The 21,524-nt window shown below is 39.8% G+C and overlaps 1 protein-coding gene across 1 annotated transcript; it reads left to right on the top strand.

The window, feature by feature from the left end:
* The first annotated feature begins 1,226 nt into the window (after positions 1-1,226).
* Positions 1,227-21,257, top strand: fyco1b (FYVE and coiled-coil domain autophagy adaptor 1b). The gene is made up of 18 exons (XM_053487223.1): positions 1,227-1,329; positions 2,882-3,005; positions 3,159-3,265; positions 3,384-3,509; positions 4,326-4,432; positions 7,669-7,812; positions 10,406-10,499; positions 10,729-12,549; positions 12,636-12,728; positions 13,216-13,334; positions 13,457-13,624; positions 13,770-13,913; positions 15,447-15,655; positions 16,641-16,788; positions 17,600-17,704; positions 18,717-18,927; positions 19,029-19,138; positions 19,224-21,257. The coding sequence occupies exons 2-18, from the start codon at positions 2,948-2,950 to the stop codon at positions 19,297-19,299; spliced, it is 3,840 nt and encodes a 1,279-aa protein (XP_053343198.1). The 5' UTR covers positions 1,227-1,329; positions 2,882-2,947; the 3' UTR covers positions 19,300-21,257.
* Positions 21,258-21,524: the final 267 nt, after the last annotated feature.

The following is a 21,524-nucleotide window of genomic DNA, read 5'->3' as shown; positions in this document are numbered from 1 at the left end:
AAAGCTGATCAGCTTATTTTTAGCTTCAATGACGAGTACTTACATAAGTACTACATATACTATAAGCACTGAGAGGTGACGTTTATTATCTTGTTATAGTGGCATCTGGAAGTAAGGTTTTGAGCCACTTTCACAACGGCCAAATTGTGATGGCTAGGTGACTGGGTCATGATGACTAGAGTCCATGCCTCAGTGTTTCAGGGCTGTTTTGGGGTCAAAAGGGAACTTGCTTGATATAAAGCAGGCGGTCATAATGATATGGTAACATTAGTGACCTATGTGTTCTGATACCTTTCTATTGGAACCATTAACCTTCCCTCAGTTTGAGTTACAGTAGCTCTTCTATCGGATCGGACTGGTCAGACGGTCGGACAGGAACGTCCCACAAGAGCTGCAGTTTTGGGTTGTTCTGACACAGTTGTGTAGCCATTACAATGGTGGCTGAAATTGGGTGGGGTATACTGTATTAGGCAGCCAGTGAAGCTTTTTTACCGAAATCGACGTGTTCAAAGCAGAAAAAAAAAAGATTTGAGTAACTTTGACATGGGCCAGATTGTGATTCCTAGAAGAGTTGGTCAAAACTGTAGCTCTTGTGGGACGTTGCCAGGCTGCAGTGGTCAGGACATGCAAAAAGTTATTCAAGGAAGGAAAACCAGTGAACTGGCGAGAGGGTCATGTGGGTCAAATTGATGAAAAGGTTCATTCCGGTTGTGGAAAGGTGTCAGAACAGTGCATTAGTGTTATGGCGGCAAAAGGGGGACCTACTCAATATTAGGTGGGCGGTCATAATGTTATGGCTGATTGGTGTACGTACATAGGACCCCTGCTTCAGGGACATTTGACCATACTTAGCCTTATAATCTGGATTTTTTTTATTCATTTTATACTATTGTTCTTATTTTATACAATACTTTGCTCCTGGTTAGAATTTAACTGCATTTTGTGTACTTTGCATAATGACATTAAAGTTGAGTGTAAACTATTTTAACTCAGTAAAGTACAAAGATACTCGATAATATTACGATAACATGAGGTAAACGTAAGTAATTTTCATTATCTAGCACGTATTTTATTAATAAACTCTCAATGTTTGGTCCATCAAACTCTTCGAAACACTTCTGCCTGGTTTCAGCCTTCGGTCACATGACCTTATTTACCTCGGCCATACGGCGCAACTCAACTTGCTAGACGCGACTCGCTCTTTCTTGCCACTGATTGGTCGAACGCGCTGCCGATCATTCCTACGTCCCACCCAGCGCATGATAGTTCCACTTGTCCTGTCCTGTAAATAAATCGATATGGAGGATCATCTTTCCTTTCGGGACTACAGTATGTTTATACACTTTATACATATTAAATGTACATAGTCTTTTATCGATTTATTTCTTAAATGAATTAAAGATGTGTGTATGCTCAGCGTGAGTAAAGTGAAGATGTTTAAACTGTTAGTTGAGGAAGAGAAGAGCAGGTGCGGCGCTCGATTAAAGCTAAAGAGTTTCTTTCTTCCCCTTTTTAAAAAAAAAACAATTTATTTTGCTCAGGTAGGTGTTGCTATTCCTCAATATGACGTCGTAATGAATTGAAACGAATGTAAAAGGTTTGAGCTGTAAATGTCTTTATCGTTTCCAATCACCGGTGTGTGTTTACAGAAGCGCGAGCCTATGACGTAACTCTTTACTTTTGAACTTTATTGGCTCAATAATATCACATACATACTGTAATTCTGTACATAACAGTTTGTCTGATAGTACTTCCTGTCGGTTTATTTATTAAATAACTACCTGATCATTTAACACTTTTAATAATAAATTGTATTAAAAGTATAATTTATAAAAGTACATTTTTGAATAGATATTAAATGACTGTATTGGACTGAGGGTGAAACTTCTTGAGCGGATCCTGCTGATGTGACCTGCCAAAGTTAAATGTTTAACAAATAAACCACTACAGGTTTGTATGTTTGGAATGCGTGAACAATCATTATATAAATATAATAATAAGCTACTAAATATATTTTATATTTTTCGTACTTTTTGAACATCCCTACAATGGGTTGTTTAAGCTTTGGTTGTATCTCAGTTTTTCTATAATAATAATAATAATAATAATAATGTAACAAGGGGGTTAGCTCTGTTTACCAGGTCTGTTTTTTGCCGTACATCCTCCGCCTTAAAACTTGGCAGTAGAATTTGCTATTGTCTGGCTCCTCATGACGAATTCTCTGTGGTTTTCGGAAAAATGATGAGTATGCACTTTGCGGATCTGCCTCGCCTTTTTCCGGTCATGGCAATGATGGGCTCTTCCACTACGAAGACTGTTGAATTGGCTCAGAGTTGTACCCACACACCCAAGTGACATAAATAATGTGTCATCTGCGACACGCTGAAGGAGTTCTTGGCAGATTTTAACACGATGTTCCTTCTGATCCCGGGTCAGCAGTCTGGGGACGAACTCGGAAGCAACACGGTGCATGTTATGATCGTCTGGACTGTTCCGGATGACATTGGCACACCGACAATGGCAGCAATGTTGTGGATTGTTCTCTAACCATCATCATGCACAAGTCGATGAATAGTTTCATCCTGGTGCTGTCTCCTTTCCCGAGCACCCTGACTGGTCTGCATTAACAAACTGTGTGTTTTGACACCTTTCTGTCAGAATCAGCCCGCCTTTGCTCAACACGAGCATCAAAAAGCTTTGGCCGTGTTTGACCCTGTCACAAGTTTCCCAGTTTTCCTTGGAAACCCAGTCATCACAATCTTCACCTTACACTTGCCCATTTCATTTTGTTAGGATATTTTATCTTACTGATTTTTATAAAAGTATGCATACAGAAAGTACATTTTCCCTGATTTTTGATCTGTTTTTCCTTTTATCGTAGGTTGCCCTGATCGATCACGCTTCATTATGAACCTTTGAGCTGCCTTTGTTTTTCTCCTGCTTCACCATGGCATCTGTGACAGTTGGTGAAAATCAGCTCCAAAGGATAATCAGAGATCTGCATGGTATCCAATCACAAAATTTACACTCACACAAACGTTATGTATGATGCGACAGCCATAGTGATGTGTTGTGCCTTTGTGCACACACTAATCTTACCCTTACTTTATAACTCATTTCGCACCGGGCGATGCATCTCGGATCATTTTCTTGTGCAGATGCAGTTGCTGAGTTGACCAGGGAGCATGTGGAGAGCGGAGAACCCATCACAGACGACAGCCCTAGTCTCCATAAGTTCTCGTCCAAACTAGAGTACTTACTGCAAGTACGTTTCTATGGTTATTCATACATATTATCAGTATCTATTAAACCTCCATATTAAATCTATATACATTTTTTTATTCATCTTTATGTGAACTAACTAATTTTTTTTTCTTTTCCAGTTTGACCAGAAGGAGAAAGCCACTTTTCTGCGCAGTAGGAAGGACTACTGGGACTATTTCTGTGATTGCTTGGCCAAGAACAAAGGGGCTAATGACGGCATCCGCTTCGTCAAATCTATTTCAGAGGTGATTATAATTTTTATTATGTAGATTTGGAATATTTCTTAAAGTGATTTAATAAAAAAACTAAAACAATTTTAAATCGGTGTGTATAACTTATATAATGTAACTTTTTTGGAAGGAGTCTCCAGTGCGAGTACTTTGTTGAAGCTAGGTCTTTAGAATCTTTTCCTCCACAGGAAAGTCTTCTTTTTTTTTAGTGCAGTGTTTGTCACACTTAGAATGTACTTAGGTGGGCTGTCGTGTATTGTATATGCCACCTGTCATAAAGAAACAAATAAGAAAGACGTACTGATGGTGGCACACCATACTCTGCAGAGAAACACAGTGAACGAGCTCTTCTTTAAAAACCCTGGACGATTAACCCTTAAAACTCAATTCTGGATTAAGACTTGGAAGTTCACATGCATGTAAATGCAGGCGAGCGAATATTTTTGGCAATACACTGTATCTGAAAGTCCTTCATGAGTTTATTCCTGTTAAAAGTTTAAGCAGATTTTTGTTTATTTGAGACACAAATTGTAACAAGTCACCTTTGAATACCATTAAAGAAGAATTTAAAATCCCAGTAGAAGCGCGTGTCGTTCGTCAGCTGTGACATGACATCTGCTGTCCGTATGTTGGCCACTCCGCGCAGTCTTTGCCATCTGCCGTGCTGTGAGGTGACACTCGGCAGTGAGTACGCAGCTCAGGACAAAACCTGGCATTTTATGGAAATTACTGTTTTAGTTTGGGTTTGTGCAACATAAAACAAGATTTCCTGATTTAAAAAGCCTCGTATTAATGTGTCTTATTTACGTTTTATGTTTTCGTGTGCCGCAGCTGAAGACGTCTCTGGGAAAAGGCCGAGCCTTTATCCGGTACTGCCTGGTGCACCAGCGACTGGCCGACACTCTCCAGCAATGTCTGATGAACCAGAGAGTCACATGGTAGGAAAATCAGGAAGTACAAGTGCTCACTATCAGAACATGTTTATCAGGAAGTAGAGCACAGGGCGCCTTGCTAGAAAACATGTGCCTGTATTATTGTCTGAAGGGAAGGACGGTAAAAATATCCAGGTTGTATACTGGATGCTGCTGTTTCAGCCCGTCACTTATGGCTGTGTCTCAAATCACACACTAAACACTATGTTATGTACTTATCGGTGTAGTACACTGTCATTACTAATGAGAATGAATAATAATAAATGCCATGTGACACCTCATGATGTTGAATCATCAGGACTCGATATCCTCCGCAGCGATTACTCATTATTGGGTTTAAAGAACAGTCCATTAAATCACGCTCATAAATTACATTCATATTTTCTTTGTAGATTTAAAAAAAAAAAAAACTATTTTTTAAAAGTATTTTTTAATAATAAATACAATTTAGCTAAAATTTTGCCAATTTTATCGTTGCACATTAATCTTTACGCATAGTGGAACCGGTAAACAATCAGTTACCCGAATAATTATGCATAAATAATGATAACCAGAACCACTTGTTTGTTTTGTTGTTTATTATGTAAAATGGCTAAAATCATACTTCATCATCATACTCATACATCATCTTTCACAGACGAACACGCACTGTAACAGTGTACTAGCCACGCCTTTCCTTGCATACACATTGTGAAAATGTTTTTAGAAACAACAGCGATGCGATTTGTGCCAGAACTCTCGAAAAAAGTTTCTCAAAAAGATGGCGGAAGAGAAAGTGGAGCATGAGTAACCGAGAAAATCCACTTTACAGGAAAGAAATCACGGTATGTAAGAAGCCTGGCTAGTGTTTCCGACGAGCTCAACTAGTGTCAGATTACAACTAAGTTGTCAAGGGTAATGTCTCAACTTTAATACCGCTTTATCCTGTAAACGGGGTCGCGGGGGCCCTGGAGCCCATCCTAGGAGAGGTTCACCCTGGACGGGGTGCCAATCCATCACAGTGTCAAGATGAACACTACAGTATATGCAAAACAAACCTTTTGATAGGTCATGTTTTAATAGCAATGTATTGATTAATGATTACTCATCATAGCTGAGTTCTTATTAAAGGTGGGAGTTTATTCTATTGTGTTTTTTTTTTAATGGCAAAAGAATCACTTTTTTCCTTTTTTATGTTTTTTCCCATCATACACAAAAACGAATAGTGTAATTTTCCTAATTTGAACTAAATTAATGCATAATTCACTATACAGTCGACTCCAGCAAAGTCGCGGATCGGAGTTCGCGGGTTCAGTCGGACCTTACCAATAATTGTTAGCGAAAACCCTTGCAAATTCACTGAAACCCTAAATACCCTTCGCATTTTTTTATGATTTTTTTTAATGGCAATAAATAAATTTCATGCGTCAAACTTAACTATTAAGAAAAATATAATCTACTAATTTTGTAACTTAAGTATTAACATGAATTCAGCTACATTTCCATATAAAATATAATACTGTATAAAATTTTTTGTACTTTACATTCTTTTATTTTCTGTTTTTGTCTTTTTAGGGTAATGAATTGAGCTGAGTTTGAAATGAAATTAAAATACAATGGAAGCATATTTGGGGTTTAAACTATTAAAATACGCATTTATTAGGCATTTTTGAAAGTGCTCTAGGAAAGTAACCTCTGCGGATTTCGGGTGCCGACTGTTTTTCGATAATGGGTGTGTTAGAATATAATTGGAGTCAATTTAGAGACAGATATGATATACAGTACTGTGCAAAAGTATCGATCCCCTTCATTTCTTCATATTTTTCCAAAGAGTCAGACTTTCTTGTATTTCTTGAGGAATAGTTCTCCAGGCTTCGCGAAGGACCGTTTTGTCTCTCATGTTCAGTCCTGTTCCTGTACCTCAGAGTGACCTATAAATCATTTAAGCATTAAAACAAAAAGCATGAGCCAGTGAAAAACTTGTGCAGATAATCAGGTCGGTGATTAATACACTGGTGATTCTGAATGTTAAGTGGCTGGAACAGACGAGAGGGGAAATGAGGTCGCTGTTGAGATTTTTCGAGAAACAATTATCTTTAGGCACTTTGCAGCCTGTAGCAGTAAGTGTGAGGGCTCAATACTTTTGCACAGTACTTTAAATACCTGCATGTGTACAGTACATGCAGACACAAAATTTGTGAATTATATTATAATAAAGCAGTTATTAAATTAATTTCTCTTAGCATGTGCAGCAATGTTGTTGTACACACTGTTTTGTTATGTAGGCTTCTTTTTTCCTTCCTACAGATGGTTGTCATAGAAACAAACGAATACAATTTTGTTTCTAAATGCTACTACACAGTAATACCGAAAAATAATATGTCCCAAGGGTGACATAATAATGTAATATAATATATCATACACCAGACTTATGTTTATCAAAAGGCAAGACATCATATCGCTTAACGTCTGCAGAATCGGTGCGCGCTCTCGTCCGTTCTCGCCCGTGCTCGTGCGTGCAGCGTGGGAACACTTGTTGTACGCCACGGCCTTGTTTATGTGTAAGGCAGTGTATTTTAAACCAGAACCCCATTTTATTTTGTGTGTGGGAGCACTGAACTGAACTGAAAGTTAAAATGACATAACAGAGACCAAGATTGAGGAAACGTGTCCCATCGGTAAGGGTACACTGAAAAAACAAACACACAGATAAAAGGAAGTAAAGCATTTTAAGGTAACGCTTAGAACCAACAAACTGTGGCTTATCAGAATACACTTAATATAACCGATATGAAAAAAATATTAATTTAACTAAATTTGTATGGATTACATTTTAAAATGGTAAAAAGGTGTGTGCAATAATAATAATAATAATAATAATGACAATTATTACACAAGGGTACGGTTTAAACTTTTTAAAAATATATATTTTAAATCTAAAAATTATAGTCTTTACTTTTAAATTTGTCAGTGCAAGTTTTGTTATTAATTAAACACCATCATGTAAGCTTATGTCGCTAAACTCTGTACAGAAGCTACAGTTCAGCCCATCCCTTGTTTTTGTTTATTTATTCTGCCTCAGTTTTACTTCTGTCTGACATTTTAGAAGAAATTTCTCTTCCTCTCTTGAAATCAATGTGCTTTCTTTAACTTACAATTTTACATTTGCAATTGTTTGTTTGTTATGGTGTTCATCATTATCATCATCCAGCGACTCTGTATTTATTGATTTATTTATTTATTGATTTATTTATTCCATGCAGTGACTGGTACTACGCCCGCAGTCCTTTTCTGAAGTCCCACCTCAATGTGGACATCGTCAATCACCTGTACGAGCTGAACGAGATCCAGTTTGACGTCGCATCCAGAGGATATGATCTAGACTCCGAGTGGCCCACGTTCGCCAGGTTGAGCAGGAAGTTTGCAGCAATAAGATATAGGGCGTGAAAACTGGCAAAATGTGATTCGGAATTTTATATATTTTTTTCAAATATTTTAAGGATATTGGGGGTGGGGGGGGGGGGAAATTCCAGGTCACAGCTTGCCAGTTTGCCAGTTATCCTCTTCATATCTCACCCACCAGACGGGTCTCCTGTATAGCCGCTCTCTTACACGTAGACACTCATGATTGGCCCTCATGTTGTTGCTGTAGATGAGAGGGGAGGGATGATATGCCAAGAGAGCTTCAAACTATATAAAATTTCAGGAAACTAACCTGAATACTTCAATTTAAAAAAAAAATACCGTAACAAACCTTCAACTTGTGATGCCGTATCCACTTGCATGCTTTTTTCGTGTAAATTATTTCCAGAAGGCGGATTATTGCATTAGAGCCTAGCTACAGAGCTAGAGACATAGTGGAAGGAAAAAGTCGAGGATGAAGACATAATGTCTCAAAACAACCAGAGAAAGAAACGTGTGCAAACGTGTGTCTCATCTGTCCAGAGTCCATGGAGCTAGTTGAACGTCTCTGTCATATATATATATTTATATATATATAGATATATTAACTATCCACTAAATGCTAAGAATTAAAAGGTAACCCCTTGCCCCCATTCAGTCATGTTAGTTTATCATGCTACAAATTTCACAAATTCACACCTCTGGTATTTATTCCGCAGTTAACATCACACCTCTATTTTACAATTTTTTTTTATTTACGTCAGTCCCCTTTCAGTCAACAACAATTCAGCATCAAGGACCCGTGAGGTTAGTCTAAGGATGTGGTTTGGCTAGACCCTCGCTTTGCATTTAAACCTGCTAAAACCTGTTACATCAGTTTTCACACTGCTATTTCCTGTTTGTTTCACCTCACCAAGGCCTAGTTCTTTCCTGATTCTCAGTACTTCCTCCTGTGGTAATCGAGTAGCAAATAACTGTTCATGAATTTCCTGTTGCTTTCACCAAGTAGCATGCAGCATTCACCTTTCTCGCAGCATGCAGAATGAAATCATTACAAGTACTGTATAGTTATATTTTATAATAATAGGGTTAATCTTATGTCATAGACACAGTGAAGTAATGGATCTTCAGAAATACCGATCGTTTGTTCCTCGTCATGTACACACGAGTTTTCATAACCTCCACTGGAAAGTTTCTGTAGCAAGTCATGATTTGGTCATGTAAAAAAAACAAACACGAAAACTATGTGACATGCAGTACTGTGCAAAAGTCTTAGGCACCCTATGTTTTTTAGTAGAAACTTTCCCATACATTTTTTTTTTGTAACCCACGCATTATGCCATAAACTTATGCTGAAAGGTGGATAAGAACATACTGTATACCATCATAATGAGTGTAATTACACCATGACATGAGTAAGTGTCATCGTAGTGTGATGCTTTTTTTTCCAGCATTCGGGGCTTTTTGAAGATCTTGACATAAAATTCCCCCTAATCTAAAATTATGTCATTATGGTATAAAGGCATGTGCCCACTATGCCCACTGCTTTATTACTTCATTGTGTCTATGATATAAGATTAATTCTGAATTTTAGGACTTGATTATTGAGATACTACAGAATCATTTTCGATTTTTACTCATCAGTATTTTAACACAAAATTAAAAGTAAAAAAAAAAAAAATGTATACCAAAAAAGAAAGCAACATATATTCTATAATCGAGCACTTTTCAGTGCTCAACTTTTTCACAAAATTAAAGCTACTGGGTTTGAATGCCAAAAAGGGGTTACAGCTAATTTGCTTATAAAACTGAAACTAAACGGTCCTCAAAGCATCGTCACGCCAAAAACTGGCTTAGTTTAATTAATTAATGTTTACTGGGCTTTATAGTTTTTAAAAACCATCCTTTCTACAGAATTTATTTGCATGTGCCTAAGACTTGCACAGTACATTCTGTATATTTTGGCACGAATGCAACTTAATTGTCGATGTCAGGAAAGCATAATGCACTTGTTACAAGTGTATTAGTCCCTTTTTTCCCTAATAATTTCCTGTAACGAAGAGTACTACATACAGAGAGTATAACATTTGTGCATCTTGTTAGCCACTTCAACAAGTGGATTTCCAGTTAATGGACAATACATTAGCATTGTTTGTGGCAGTGCAGCTTACAGCGTAGAAAAAAATACCTGTGTTATCCTTAAAATGCACTGGAATTGTCAAGTGGCAAAGTGACAAGAAATCATTCCAAGAAATCATTTTTAGAAGCTGAGAGTAACCACAAATGTGTTGGCTTTTTAAAGCGCATTTAAACTTAATCAGAAATGATTTTCGTACCTAATTCAAATGATTCATCCTTCATATCCAGATCAGTTGGTCTTAAACCAAGGCACTTCACAAAGGCCCTTCTCTTCCACCAAAGCAGGAACTTTTAGGCAATTTAAGCAAACGTTCTCATCAAATATCTGTGCATAAGTACCGCCGATAAATAACTCCCATCATATTTGATAAGTAAGACTAAAATTAATTCTTAGTGATTCTCTATACCCGATGAAAAGACTGTTATTTTAGTAATGGCGTGTGACTTTGGTACTTGTAGGAGAACTATGGGGTCAGCAGTGACAGGTGCCAACGTGTGGAGACCGCCCAGCCGCTGCTCCAGTGTCAACAGCCTCGTGAGCAACTACTCTCAGGTCTCCATCATTTCATGCTGATACCATATACAGTATATAAATAAATATTTGCCAGTTATTATACAGTCAGTACGTGCCCTTTTAGCTTCCTGGTTGAACATTCACTTTATCAGCTTTGCTTGTTTAAGACTGATAGTCTTAAATGTAAGCAGTGTGTTCCTCACAGGATGGACTTCTACTAGTAAAATTAAGTGTGTCCTGAGTCCCTGCCATTTTGATTTTTTTGCAGCAAGTGCACGAATTCCTTCCAGGCCCAGAGTTCGGTAGCAGTTTTCAAGCAGACCTTGGGGAACTAGAAGAACTTTCTTGTAGTGCTGTAGATGACCTGCACATTGAACTTGACCAGTCAGAGTTAATGAAGCAGCAACTTCAAGATCAAGTTCATCTGCTGACTGATGAAGCAGCCGAGTTAAAGCAGGAGGTTGCGGATCTCCATGTGAAGCTACTTGCTGCTGAGAGTGTAGGCAAAGCAACAAAGCAGTCACCTAATCACGAGACTGAAGGGGAGAAGCTAGAGGCTGGGAGTGAAACCAAGGATTGGGCAAAGCAGGCTAAAAGATTGGCTCAAGAACTCAAGGCTCAGGGAGAAAAGTTAAAAGAAACTGAAGAGGCGCTTCACAGGCTCCGTGCATCTAGTGAAGAAAGAACCATTTCAGTCCAGCAGGCTGATGAGCTTCAAGCGACTGTTAATCGCCTTAATGAGGCTTTGACTTTAAAGGAACAGGAAGCAAAGGATTTGCATACTCAGCTGCAGGACGTGCAAACCGCACTACAGGAAAAAGTTCACCAGCTAGAGGAAGTTAAGAGAAAAGCAGTGATTGAGCATCAGGAGCTTCAGCAAAAACACTGCAGCCTAAAGGAAGCACTAGATAATGACATTGTGTCTCTGCAAGAGCAGTTGAAGGCAAAGGATATCAAGCTTTCGATCATCACTCAGAAGTTCCAGCAGTTAGAAAACCAGAGCCTGGAAAGCCAAAGCAAGAAGCTGGAGGAGTACAAGACCCAGTGTGTCAACTTAATGGAGATCAATGCAAAGTTGGTTAGTACAGTAAAGAGGAGCGAGGAAAGCAACAAGGAGCTGACGCAGACCAAAGCTGCTCTGGAGAGAGAACTGGCCTCTCTAAGAGCTTCCGAGGAGCAGATCAAGGCCACCAATGGACCAAGTTCCCAGGAGAACAAGACATTAGCTGACCATGAATTAATGGATGGCCAAACTGAAGAGCTAATTAAGCAGACAGCTCACATAAAAGATCTCCACCTAACCCAGCACTCTGAAACTGAAGAAGCAGCTTCCAGACTAGCTCTAGCTGAAGCTCAGCTAGACCTAAACATGAAGGAGGTCTCCAGGCTCCAGGAGGAGGTTGTAGATCTTCGAACCCGGCTCCAAGTGGCCTTAGAAGAGAGGATGAAGATTCAAGCTTTGCAGGAGGTTACTGAGGTATCCAGGGCAGAACTTTGTGCTCAGACTGAGCAGCTGAAGTCGCAGGTGGAGGATCAGAACCGTCAACACGTACAGAAGCTCCTGCATTGTAGGGAGAAGGAGGAGGCTCTGGAGAAAAAGTTGAATATTGACACCCAGGCTCAAGCCAAGCTACAGACTGAGCTGGACTCCATGAAGGAGGAGCTTGATGTGCTGAAGAGACAGAACAATGCCCTCGCCCTGGAGAACGAAGACGCTAGGGAAGCCCTTCACAGGGCCAATACCGAGACTGCTGAATTGGGCGTCCAGGTGTGTATGCTGACCGGGCAGAACGAAGAGGCCAGGTTGCTTTGTGAGCAACTCTCAGCCAAGATGCAGGAGATGCTGGGGGGACAAAATAACCTACAGACTCTCAACGACTCAGTGGAGACCCTGAGAAATGACAATGTGCGCCTCCAAGAGGAGCTGAGACAAGCAGGGGGTGTCATGCAAGGCAAGAAGGAACTCCAGCAGAGGCTTGAGGGGGCGCAGGAGGAGGCTAGGAGCTTGCGAAAAAGCCACCAGAGAGAGCTCAGCGCTCTTCGGGTTCAGCTGAACGAAGCAACCACAAACCACCAAAACCAGATGAAGGTTGTTATCTTGTACATTCTCTCCTCTGCAAAATGCAATTGTCTGAAAACAAATGCACAGACCGAATATATGTTCCATGTTTGCAGGTTTTAAATGAGGAGCTGCTGGGCACAAGGTCTCAGATGGAAGCAGAGCGTGAAAAAGTGTCCCTTCTGGAGACCAGACTTACAGAGCTCGAGGTGGGTTCGCTCCAGGAATACTGGCCCAAGCAAACACATCTGTCACTGTTTAACGTTGTGCTTTTGATATGCGAAGGCAGGGGGCAGTATGACCACATGATAAGAACACTCGCAGAAACTAAGAAATCACTCAATTTCAAATGAATCTCACTTTGTTACTGCACGTTTAAATGCATTTGAATTGTGAACAGGATTTTGGCCTCGTTGGTTAATTAAACATCGTTAACATTGATAATAATGAGGTGAGCAAATAAACAACGTTAGGTAACGGTTTATTCTGATTTATTATTACTTATTGTTTAGTTTGAGTACAGATGTTCTTTCTTTCTTAGTTTTGTTTTCCTGTTTCTTTCTTCTTTACCTTCTTTGTCTCTTTCCAAAAGATACTTGTATTACATGTCTCATGATTTATCTTGTAATCATTTAACTTTCATGACTTTTCCTAAAAATCCCAGCAGTTATTGAAGTGTGTGTTTCGTGTTTTAAGGTGAACAACAGCAGCCACAGTGATGCGCTTGAGGAGAAAAATGCCTACGTTGCAAAATCTGACATGTTGCTCCAGCAGAAAGAGGAACAGCTGAAACAAATACAAAGCGACCTGGCAAAGTGAGTCAATTCACACATTAACACATACAACATACTGTACACTCTCTCAGCGCCTCGGACTTTCTCTGCTCAGCTCTGGACACGTGTGTGTGTGTGTGTGTGTGTGTGTGTGTGTGTGTCAGGGCTCAGGAGGAACTCGCTCTCAGCCAGAAAGCCTGTCAGGACCTGAGTGAGAACCTGCGCAGAACGCTCCTTGAGAAGGAGACGAGTGATTTAAAGTCATCTGCAGAGATAGACGATCTTTATCGCACAAAGAGAAACCTGGAGGAGAGACTTATTGAGCTCATTCGGTAGTCATGTCTAACTGCAATGTTTTAAAAACTACATTATCAATAAATAATGATGGAGTTTTTGTCAGTTTTGCCTGATGTCAGTGTCAGTGTGGCAGCCAGCATGGAGATGTGTTGATGTGCAGTTCTTTGGCGCCCCCTGCAGGGAGAAAGATGCCCTGTGGCAGAAATCCGACGCTCTGGAGTTTGAGCAGAAGCTGAGAGCCGAGGAGCAGTCGGACCGAGAGCTTCCTTACTGCGCGGAGTGTCACACACAGTTCAGCTGGTGGCTGCGCCGACACAACTGCAAGTAAGATCACTGTGTCACACATTCCACACCCACACCACCATCACCACCACCACCACCCCCGGGGGACGGGTCTCTTTCTCCCAAACCGCCCAAACATCACCGCCGCTACCGCCACCACCGTCCCCTCTTACACACAGGATGTGCTTTAGTGAAGTTCATTTCTCTTACATTCTCAATTTTATCCTTTTTCTTTATTAACTACGGTATGTTTTTTTTTGCTTCCTTTTTTTACTTTTTTCATTACGGTAAAACCTTGGATTGCGAGTAAAGCGGTTCGTGAGAGTTCTGCAAGACAAGCAAAGATTTTTAATTATTTTGACTTGGAAAACGAACAAGTCTTGGTTTACAAGTACCGAGTATCATGTATCACACATGCGCTTCTTATTTTTAAGCCGAGCATCACGTGATCACAACTGAGCCAATAGTTTTTCTCTCTCTTGCGCTGCGGAATTGTCCCCTGCTGGGTCTTAGTGTTTAGTTTCTTACTGGTATAATCAACCTCTGTGCACACGTGTACTGTTTACTATAACACTGTGACTACGCGTGTGCGCATAAAACATATTTTATTTTCTGTTTGTATGCGTGTGTGTACAGCATTACAGTGTTCATCATTAGAGAGGTTAAAGATCCATCTCTCTGCTCAAGGCTTAGGCTGTTCTTTGCCTGCTGTGTGTGTCTGTGTGCGTCTAATAACGAATAATTTGAGTTTCCATTATTTCTTATGGGGAAATTTTATTTGGTTTACGAGTGTATTTGGAATATGAGCCTGCTTCCGGACCGAATTATGCTCGTTATCCAAGGTTTCATTGTATATATATAACCTCTTTGTCAGTTTGTCTGTTTCTTTGTTTGTTTGTTTCTTGCTTCTTTCGTTGTCTGTCTTTTCTTTCTTTTTTTCTTTCTTTTCATCTGTCTCTTTTTTTTCTTTCTTTTCCTTACTGGTCCCATGCACTCTCTTTCTTTCTTTCTTTCTTTCTTTCTTTCTTTCTTTCTTTCTTTCTTTCTTTCTTTTTTTCTTTCTTGCTTTCTGTCTTTCTTTACCTGTTTCTTCTTTTTTTCTTTCTTTCTTTCTTTACCCATCTCTTCTTCTTTCTTTTTTCTTTCTTTCTTTCTTTCTTTACCCATTTCTTTCTTTTTCCTTTCTTTCTTTCTTTTTTTACCTCTCGTCTTTCTTTCTTTCATTTTGTTTATTGGTCGCTCTTTGTTTCTTTTTGCTTTCTTATTTTTTCTCTAAAGCTTATAAGTTTTTAATCAAGCAGTAAGCAGTAAGCGTGTTGATTAAGGCAGGAGTGTGTGATGTTCAGTAGGACTTGCGCACACTGCTCATGCTGTAGAACTCAGCAGAGAATCATGAGACTGCACTGAGCTCATAACCTCCACATGTTCATGCCATAAAACTGGCATCAGTGCAATAATCTCATAAACAATAATCTCATAAACATCAGTGCAAACAATCTTATAAGTAAACCAACTTGTAACAAGTAACTTAAGTTACTTTTGTTCCGTGTGTGTGTGTGTGTGCGTCTTCCCCAGGCTGTGCGGCCGGCCTTTTTGTTATTACTGTTGCGCCCACACAGTGAACAACCCGCAGGGCGGCGTCAGAGAGCGCTGCTGTAAGGACTGTTACACACGGCACGGTGCAGCAGATCGTCCCCCTCAGGAGGAACTCGGAAGTCCGTTTCAGGTGTCCCACAGCCCATTAAGCTCGACTCCCACCAGAGCCTCCATGCCCAGTGTCACAGGTCAGAGGTCAAACCTGGTGTCTAATAAATCCTTTATTAATAAAACCTTATAGTGTGCAGTGGGATAAGTTGTAAAATAAGTCATTTTAACGTGTCACAGGTCACGAAAACTAGACTAATAGAGTTTATCAGGGCTTCCCAGTATCCCGGGTTAATCAGGCTTTATCACACAAGAGGGAGTGCTTCGGTGCCGGCTGTGATAAAATCTCAGGCACAAGGCGGATATCGAGTAATGCAGCCTGACCTCACATATGATATTTGCTTTTATACAACAGATCTCGCAAACACCATTTATTATCAACAGATTACGATTGTTTATGGTGCAATGGTCTCGCCCCCTCTCTTCCAGTGAAAGAAACTTTTAATACTTCAGCACCAAGATATTTTGGACAATATCATGCTCTCAACTTTGTGGGAACAGTTTAGTGACGTCCTCTTCCTGTTCCAGCATGACTGCGCACCAGTGCACAAAGCAAAGACATGAAGACACGGATGGGCGAGTTTGGTGTGGACTGCACAGAGTCTTAACCTCAACCTGATAGAACACCTTTAGGATGAATTCGGGTGGAGACTGCGAGTGCTGTTGCTGTCCGTTATCACTACTGTCGTGGAAAGCCTCTCGTCCAATCAGATTACTCGGTCAGAACTAAGTTATATGTAATTACGCTTAATTAATTGAATAAAAATAAAAATCCTAATCTGTGAACGTGAAAGATGCAATAACACGCTCCAAAGGAAACTGATTTCATCATCATCAGCCGTGCGCAACTCGGTTCTTTAGACAGTCTTGCCTCTGTTAGTGGCGAAATGTGGCAGGAATTAGACAGTAATAATCAGTGGAAAACCTGCTTATCTTGTTAGCCCTGGGATCTGGGACTAATCAGTTTAAACTCTGTAATGAGCCGTAATGTGACGCTCTCTCTCTTTCTCTCTCTCTCTCTGTCTCTCTCGCTCTCTCTGTCTGTCTCTCTCTCTTTCTCCACAGTGGCACCGCAGTCCCCCAGGGCAGACGACGCAGCGTTCGATATCATTACAGATGAAGAGGTGAACTGCATTTACGACAACAGCGACATGCTGCCCTACACCACGGCTCTGTCTCCAGGAAGCGGACAGCAAGGAACAACACACGAGATGTGAGTCTCACACACACACGGGTCATTTCTCCGTTAAAATATTCTCCCAAATGATTCCAAATGCCTCCAAATTATTTCAATTAGCTGCCATTTTGTGCAACGAATAATGCAGTGATGAAGTGACCAGGTTACCATGGAAACCTGCTACTGTCTTTTTAAACCTTAAAAATAAATTGCAATTCTGTTAAACCATGAAGTGTTAAAACATTCATTTTGATGTACTGTTTAGTACAGTATTTTAGATTTTTATATTTTATTTTATTTTAGTCATATTTGAAATTGTGTAACCGCACCACACAGCACTATCTCAGCCAGTCAACAACAACAGGGGGCGATCATGCGCAAGCTAGTCTAGTACAGCTAGTCCCTGACTTACGAACAAGTTCCGTTCCGGGAGCACGTTTGTAAGTCTGATTTGTTCTTTAGTCCGACAAAGTAAGTCTTATGTTCCTTCGACATGAATATACAATCTAAAGCATACCAAACCATCTGATTAAATCTCTGTCTTCTGATGGCTTTCCCCACACTGCCATCATGTGGCCATAAACCATAACCATGCCTAAGAAAGTGAATCTCGCACATGCCAAATGTAACAATGTTGTCTCTCTGTCTTTAAATCATAATATATGTGAGCAACTTCCGTGATTTCTTCACATCTCCAAATGTTTGTAACTCAAATGTTCGCAAGTGCATGTCCGTCAATTTGGGGGAGGCCGAGCTGAATATCCATATTCAATACAATTCAGGTCTTAATATACAGTTTATTATGGTTTTAGAGACATCACATGTATCCTGTTTGTTGATTTTGCAGTAGCAGCAGTACGAGCGGTGGTGACCTCACCGCAGACGAGTCGGAGGATCTGCCGAGCTCGGTGCAGGACGCAGAGCTCTGCCTGCTCAAGTCTGGAGATATCACGTATGTACATGTTACAGACATGCAGAGCTGAACACACACACACACACACACACACACACACACACACACACACACAGAGAGTGCCTTAACAAATCTATTATTAATAAACAGCCTGAGAGGTGCTCAGGGTGTCTCTGTGAGGAGGCTCTGACTCATATGTGTATATCTGTGCTCACGATTACAGCTGATATATTTATTTATTCATTATCAGAAGGTCATGTGATCAGTGTATGCTCTTTAATACGTATTCAGGGAGTCATTTGATCTCTTTAATACACAGAGGGTCATGTGATCAGTGTTTTTTCTTTAATATCCATTTAAAGGGTCATGGGATCAGCGTATTCTGTTTAATATGCAATTAGATGATCATGTGATCAGTGTATTCTCTTTAATACACAATCAGAGGGTCATATGATCGGTGGATCAATTTATTTGCTATGGGAAGGTTTTGTAATCAGTGTATTCTCTTTAATACACTCTTAGAGGATCGTGTGATCAGTAAATTCTTTTTAATAAACAATGAGGGGGTCATGTGTTCAGTGTATTCTCTTTAATACACAATTAGAAGGGTCATGTGATCATCGTATTCTCTTTAATATGTAATTAGATGATCATGTGATCAGTGTATTCTCTTTAATAACCATTTAGAGAGTCATGTGATTAGACGTGTGATCAGTATGCAATTTATTCGTGTTTGGAGGGTCATATGATCAGTGACGTTTATTTAATACACATACGGTATCATATACGGAGTCATGTTAACTCTTTAATACAGGGAGGGTCATGTGATCAGTGTATCAATTTATTCGCTATGGGAAGGTCATGTGATCAGTGTATGCTCTTTAGTATGCCTTTTGAGGATCATATGATCAGAACACGCTTTATACACTTATAAAAAGGTCATGTGATCTACTTGTCCCTATCGTTATGTTGTCAGTGGCTCATATGATTGGTGCGCAATGGTCTATTGGCTGTCACTAGGTCATGTGATCAACCCTGTGCTTTCCCGCAGGCTGTCCATACCATTCAGCGTGGAAGAGATCTCCAGCTTCGGTCGGGATTCCAGAGAACTCTTCATAAAGTCAAGCTGCTACAGTACCATCCCCGTCACCGTGGTTACCGCCGGACCCACCATCAGCTGGGTGTTTTCCTCTACGCCAAAGAGCATCAGCTTTAGCGTGGTGTACAAAGAGAGCACAGACACACCACTGGAGCAGGCCAAGGTCTCACCCTCACGCTCACCCACTTTTCAAGTGATTCGTTTTATGATTTCATAATTACATCATCCTGGTGTATACTGGAACCCTCGTTATCCCTGTCACAGGTTCTGATCCCTTTAACCCGGTGTAAGTCTCACAAGGAAACGATCCAGGGCCAAGTGAAGGCTCGCAAGCCTGGAGAATACACGCTTATCTTCGACAACTCCTTCTCCAGGTCTGCATCCAACTTTATTTCACAGCATTTCAGATGATGATTCGTACACGACCCCGTCTGACTGCGTTTCCTTTTCCTCCCGCAGGTTCATCTCGAAAAAAGTGCAGTACAAACTGAAAGTGGAGCAGACGGTGGTCTACGATGGCATTGACGGCTCTTAGAGCAAGAGACGCACTCATCGTAGAGACTTCTGTCTGTCTGGGTCAAAGGACAGCTGGTGTACCTGAGTTCTTCCTCCATAGGAAGCCAAACTCATTCCTTGAGCACAACACCCTACTGATTCAATGTCTTCGTTAAAACAAATCAGAATACAAGATATCATAGAAATTATTTTTAGTACAAAAAGCATTTTAGTCACGTGACCAATTACAGCGTGAGCGATCGGCCGGAGACGACATGCACTACAAAATCATTGCTGCGCTTTAAATATTTAGTGTTGTGCTGCTTTATGGAAAAGTCTGCTATTATAAAAAAAAAATACAAATCTATTTTTACATTATTTATGATCAACCCATTAACACAAAGACCGAATGTTATGTTAAATATAGTATAGCAAATGATTTGTAAAAAAAGGGAAATGGTTTGGATTCATCCCAATAATGCTACTTAAGACAGAAAGTCTTATATGCACAAGAGTGTTTACGAGAGCACAAGCTTCAAATTAAAATTTTATCTCAGACAGCAGAAATGTGCCGTCTCGTTATCCGGGGACAGCGGTTCCGAGCGTTTAAAGGTTTTCTAGAGCGTCTCGGAGCGATTACGCGTACGTCCAGATGAGACGTGTAATTGCACCAAGCACAAGCGCATCCTAACGAGCTTTAAAAAAAAAAAGGCACGTTTTTTTTACAGCTCACTGCGGTTCTGTTCCGCTGACGTGACGAGAAATTTTATAAACAAGACCATCGCTGCTCTGTATTTAAATGAGACTCCTGGTCTGTAACTCAGTGGGCTGTACCAAACTGAAGCACAGTAGTATTTGTATTTGATTTTTATTTTTATTTTTTATATATTTTTTTTTCTATTGATGAGAATTTAAAATGGTGGGTTGAGAAATGAAACATTTCCAATTTTCCATCTAGAAGATGTTTGGCTAACAACATACTGTACGCGTTTCTCATTTTGTACTCTAGCCAGAAAGCGAACTGAAGACTCTAAAAATAAAAATAAAAGTTTTGTCGTAAATTTAAACACATTTTTTTTTTTTATTTAAAAGCTTTTTTACATAAAGTTGTATGTAATTAACCTGAAATGATTTTTAAAATATAAAAATTCCCTAGGGAATTCCGATTAACATATGGACGAACATTTTAAATTTAGCTCCACCCACAAAACTTTATAAAAGGGCAGAAAAAACTAAGCGCAAGAACTCGTCCTGTGTTTATAGCGCGCCATTTCTTTCCTTTCTTGCTTGTCTAGTTTTAATTTACGGATTTCTTTCAACCTGACCAACTTGACAGCATGAACCGTATATAAAAAATTTCAGTAACTCGTCACCAAGTCCACGACCTCAAACAATTGTGGTTCTGAATGTTTTTTTTTTTTTTTACTATATAGATTACCATAAAACCATTCCTACCAACGTTTTAGTTCTAAATCGAGTTGTTTTCTTATGCAGGTTAATAAATTCGACGGTGAAGCCGTACAATCTCGTTTTTTTACCCTGTTTAGGTCAATACTGTTCTGTTTCACAGTTTGTTATACATTGTTCATCCTCATATATCCTGTACATCCTCATATTATAACAATGTCCTAAACGTGGATGCGATTTTGAGGCAGATGTTTACAGGAAAAAATCTGGTTTGAGATTTAGATTTCGGTTTTAGTTTTGCATTTTCACATTAAGCTAATTGTATGCACTTGATTTTTCTCTAACGTATTTCCTTTGTCACTTCTGTAGAAATTGACTTTTATTTGACTGATTTTAACCCTGTTTTTTTTCGACAGGTTTAAAAACAGGGTTTTATTTCTTTATTCTGATTCACCAGTACAAGCGTGGACGAATATGCAACCGGACACTGGCACTAGATTTATGAGAGTGATTGATTATATGACTGTATTGTACAATTATATCACAGGAATAAATTGAATAATTAAACTGATTGTGAACAATCTGACAGCACTGTTTGGCTCCTATATGAAATGATTGCTTTTTTTTTTAACAGCAATTAAAACTTTAAATGCCTTCAGCTAGAAATCAGTTCAAATTGGGCCCTAATGTGTAATTTGTCTTCATCTCCGTTTAATAACCCGAGCCGTGAGACCCAGCCTTGCCTTTTTCCTTCTGTGGTTTAAACACGGAGAGAGAGAGAGAGAGAGAGAGAGGTTGGATGGAGGATGAGGGGGATGGAGGTTGGACAAACACGTGGGCTGCATATCAATAACCTCT

Source organism: Clarias gariepinus, chromosome 25, assembly GCF_024256425.1.
Source record: "Clarias gariepinus isolate MV-2021 ecotype Netherlands chromosome 25, CGAR_prim_01v2, whole genome shotgun sequence".
NCBI lineage: Eukaryota > Metazoa > Chordata > Actinopteri > Siluriformes > Clariidae > Clarias > Clarias gariepinus.
The sequence above is the reverse complement of the archived record's forward strand: the minus strand, read 5'-3'. Positions and strand labels throughout refer to the sequence as shown.

What these genes read in the sequence shown, in the direction of transcription:
- fyco1b (XM_053487223.1), top strand. Translation starts at nt 2,948, where the DNA reads ATGGCATCTGTGACAGTTGGTGAAAATCAGCTCCAAAGGATAATCAGA. An exon ending in ATACAAAGCGACCTGGCAAA is followed by an intron (nt 13,335 to 13,456) that starts GTGAGTCAATTC and finishes TGTGTGTGTCAG; the next exon opens with GGCTCAGGAGGAACTCGCTC. An exon ending in CTGCGCCGACACAACTGCAA is followed by an intron (nt 13,914 to 15,446) that starts GTAAGATCACTG and finishes CGTCTTCCCCAG; the next exon opens with GCTGTGCGGCCGGCCTTTTT.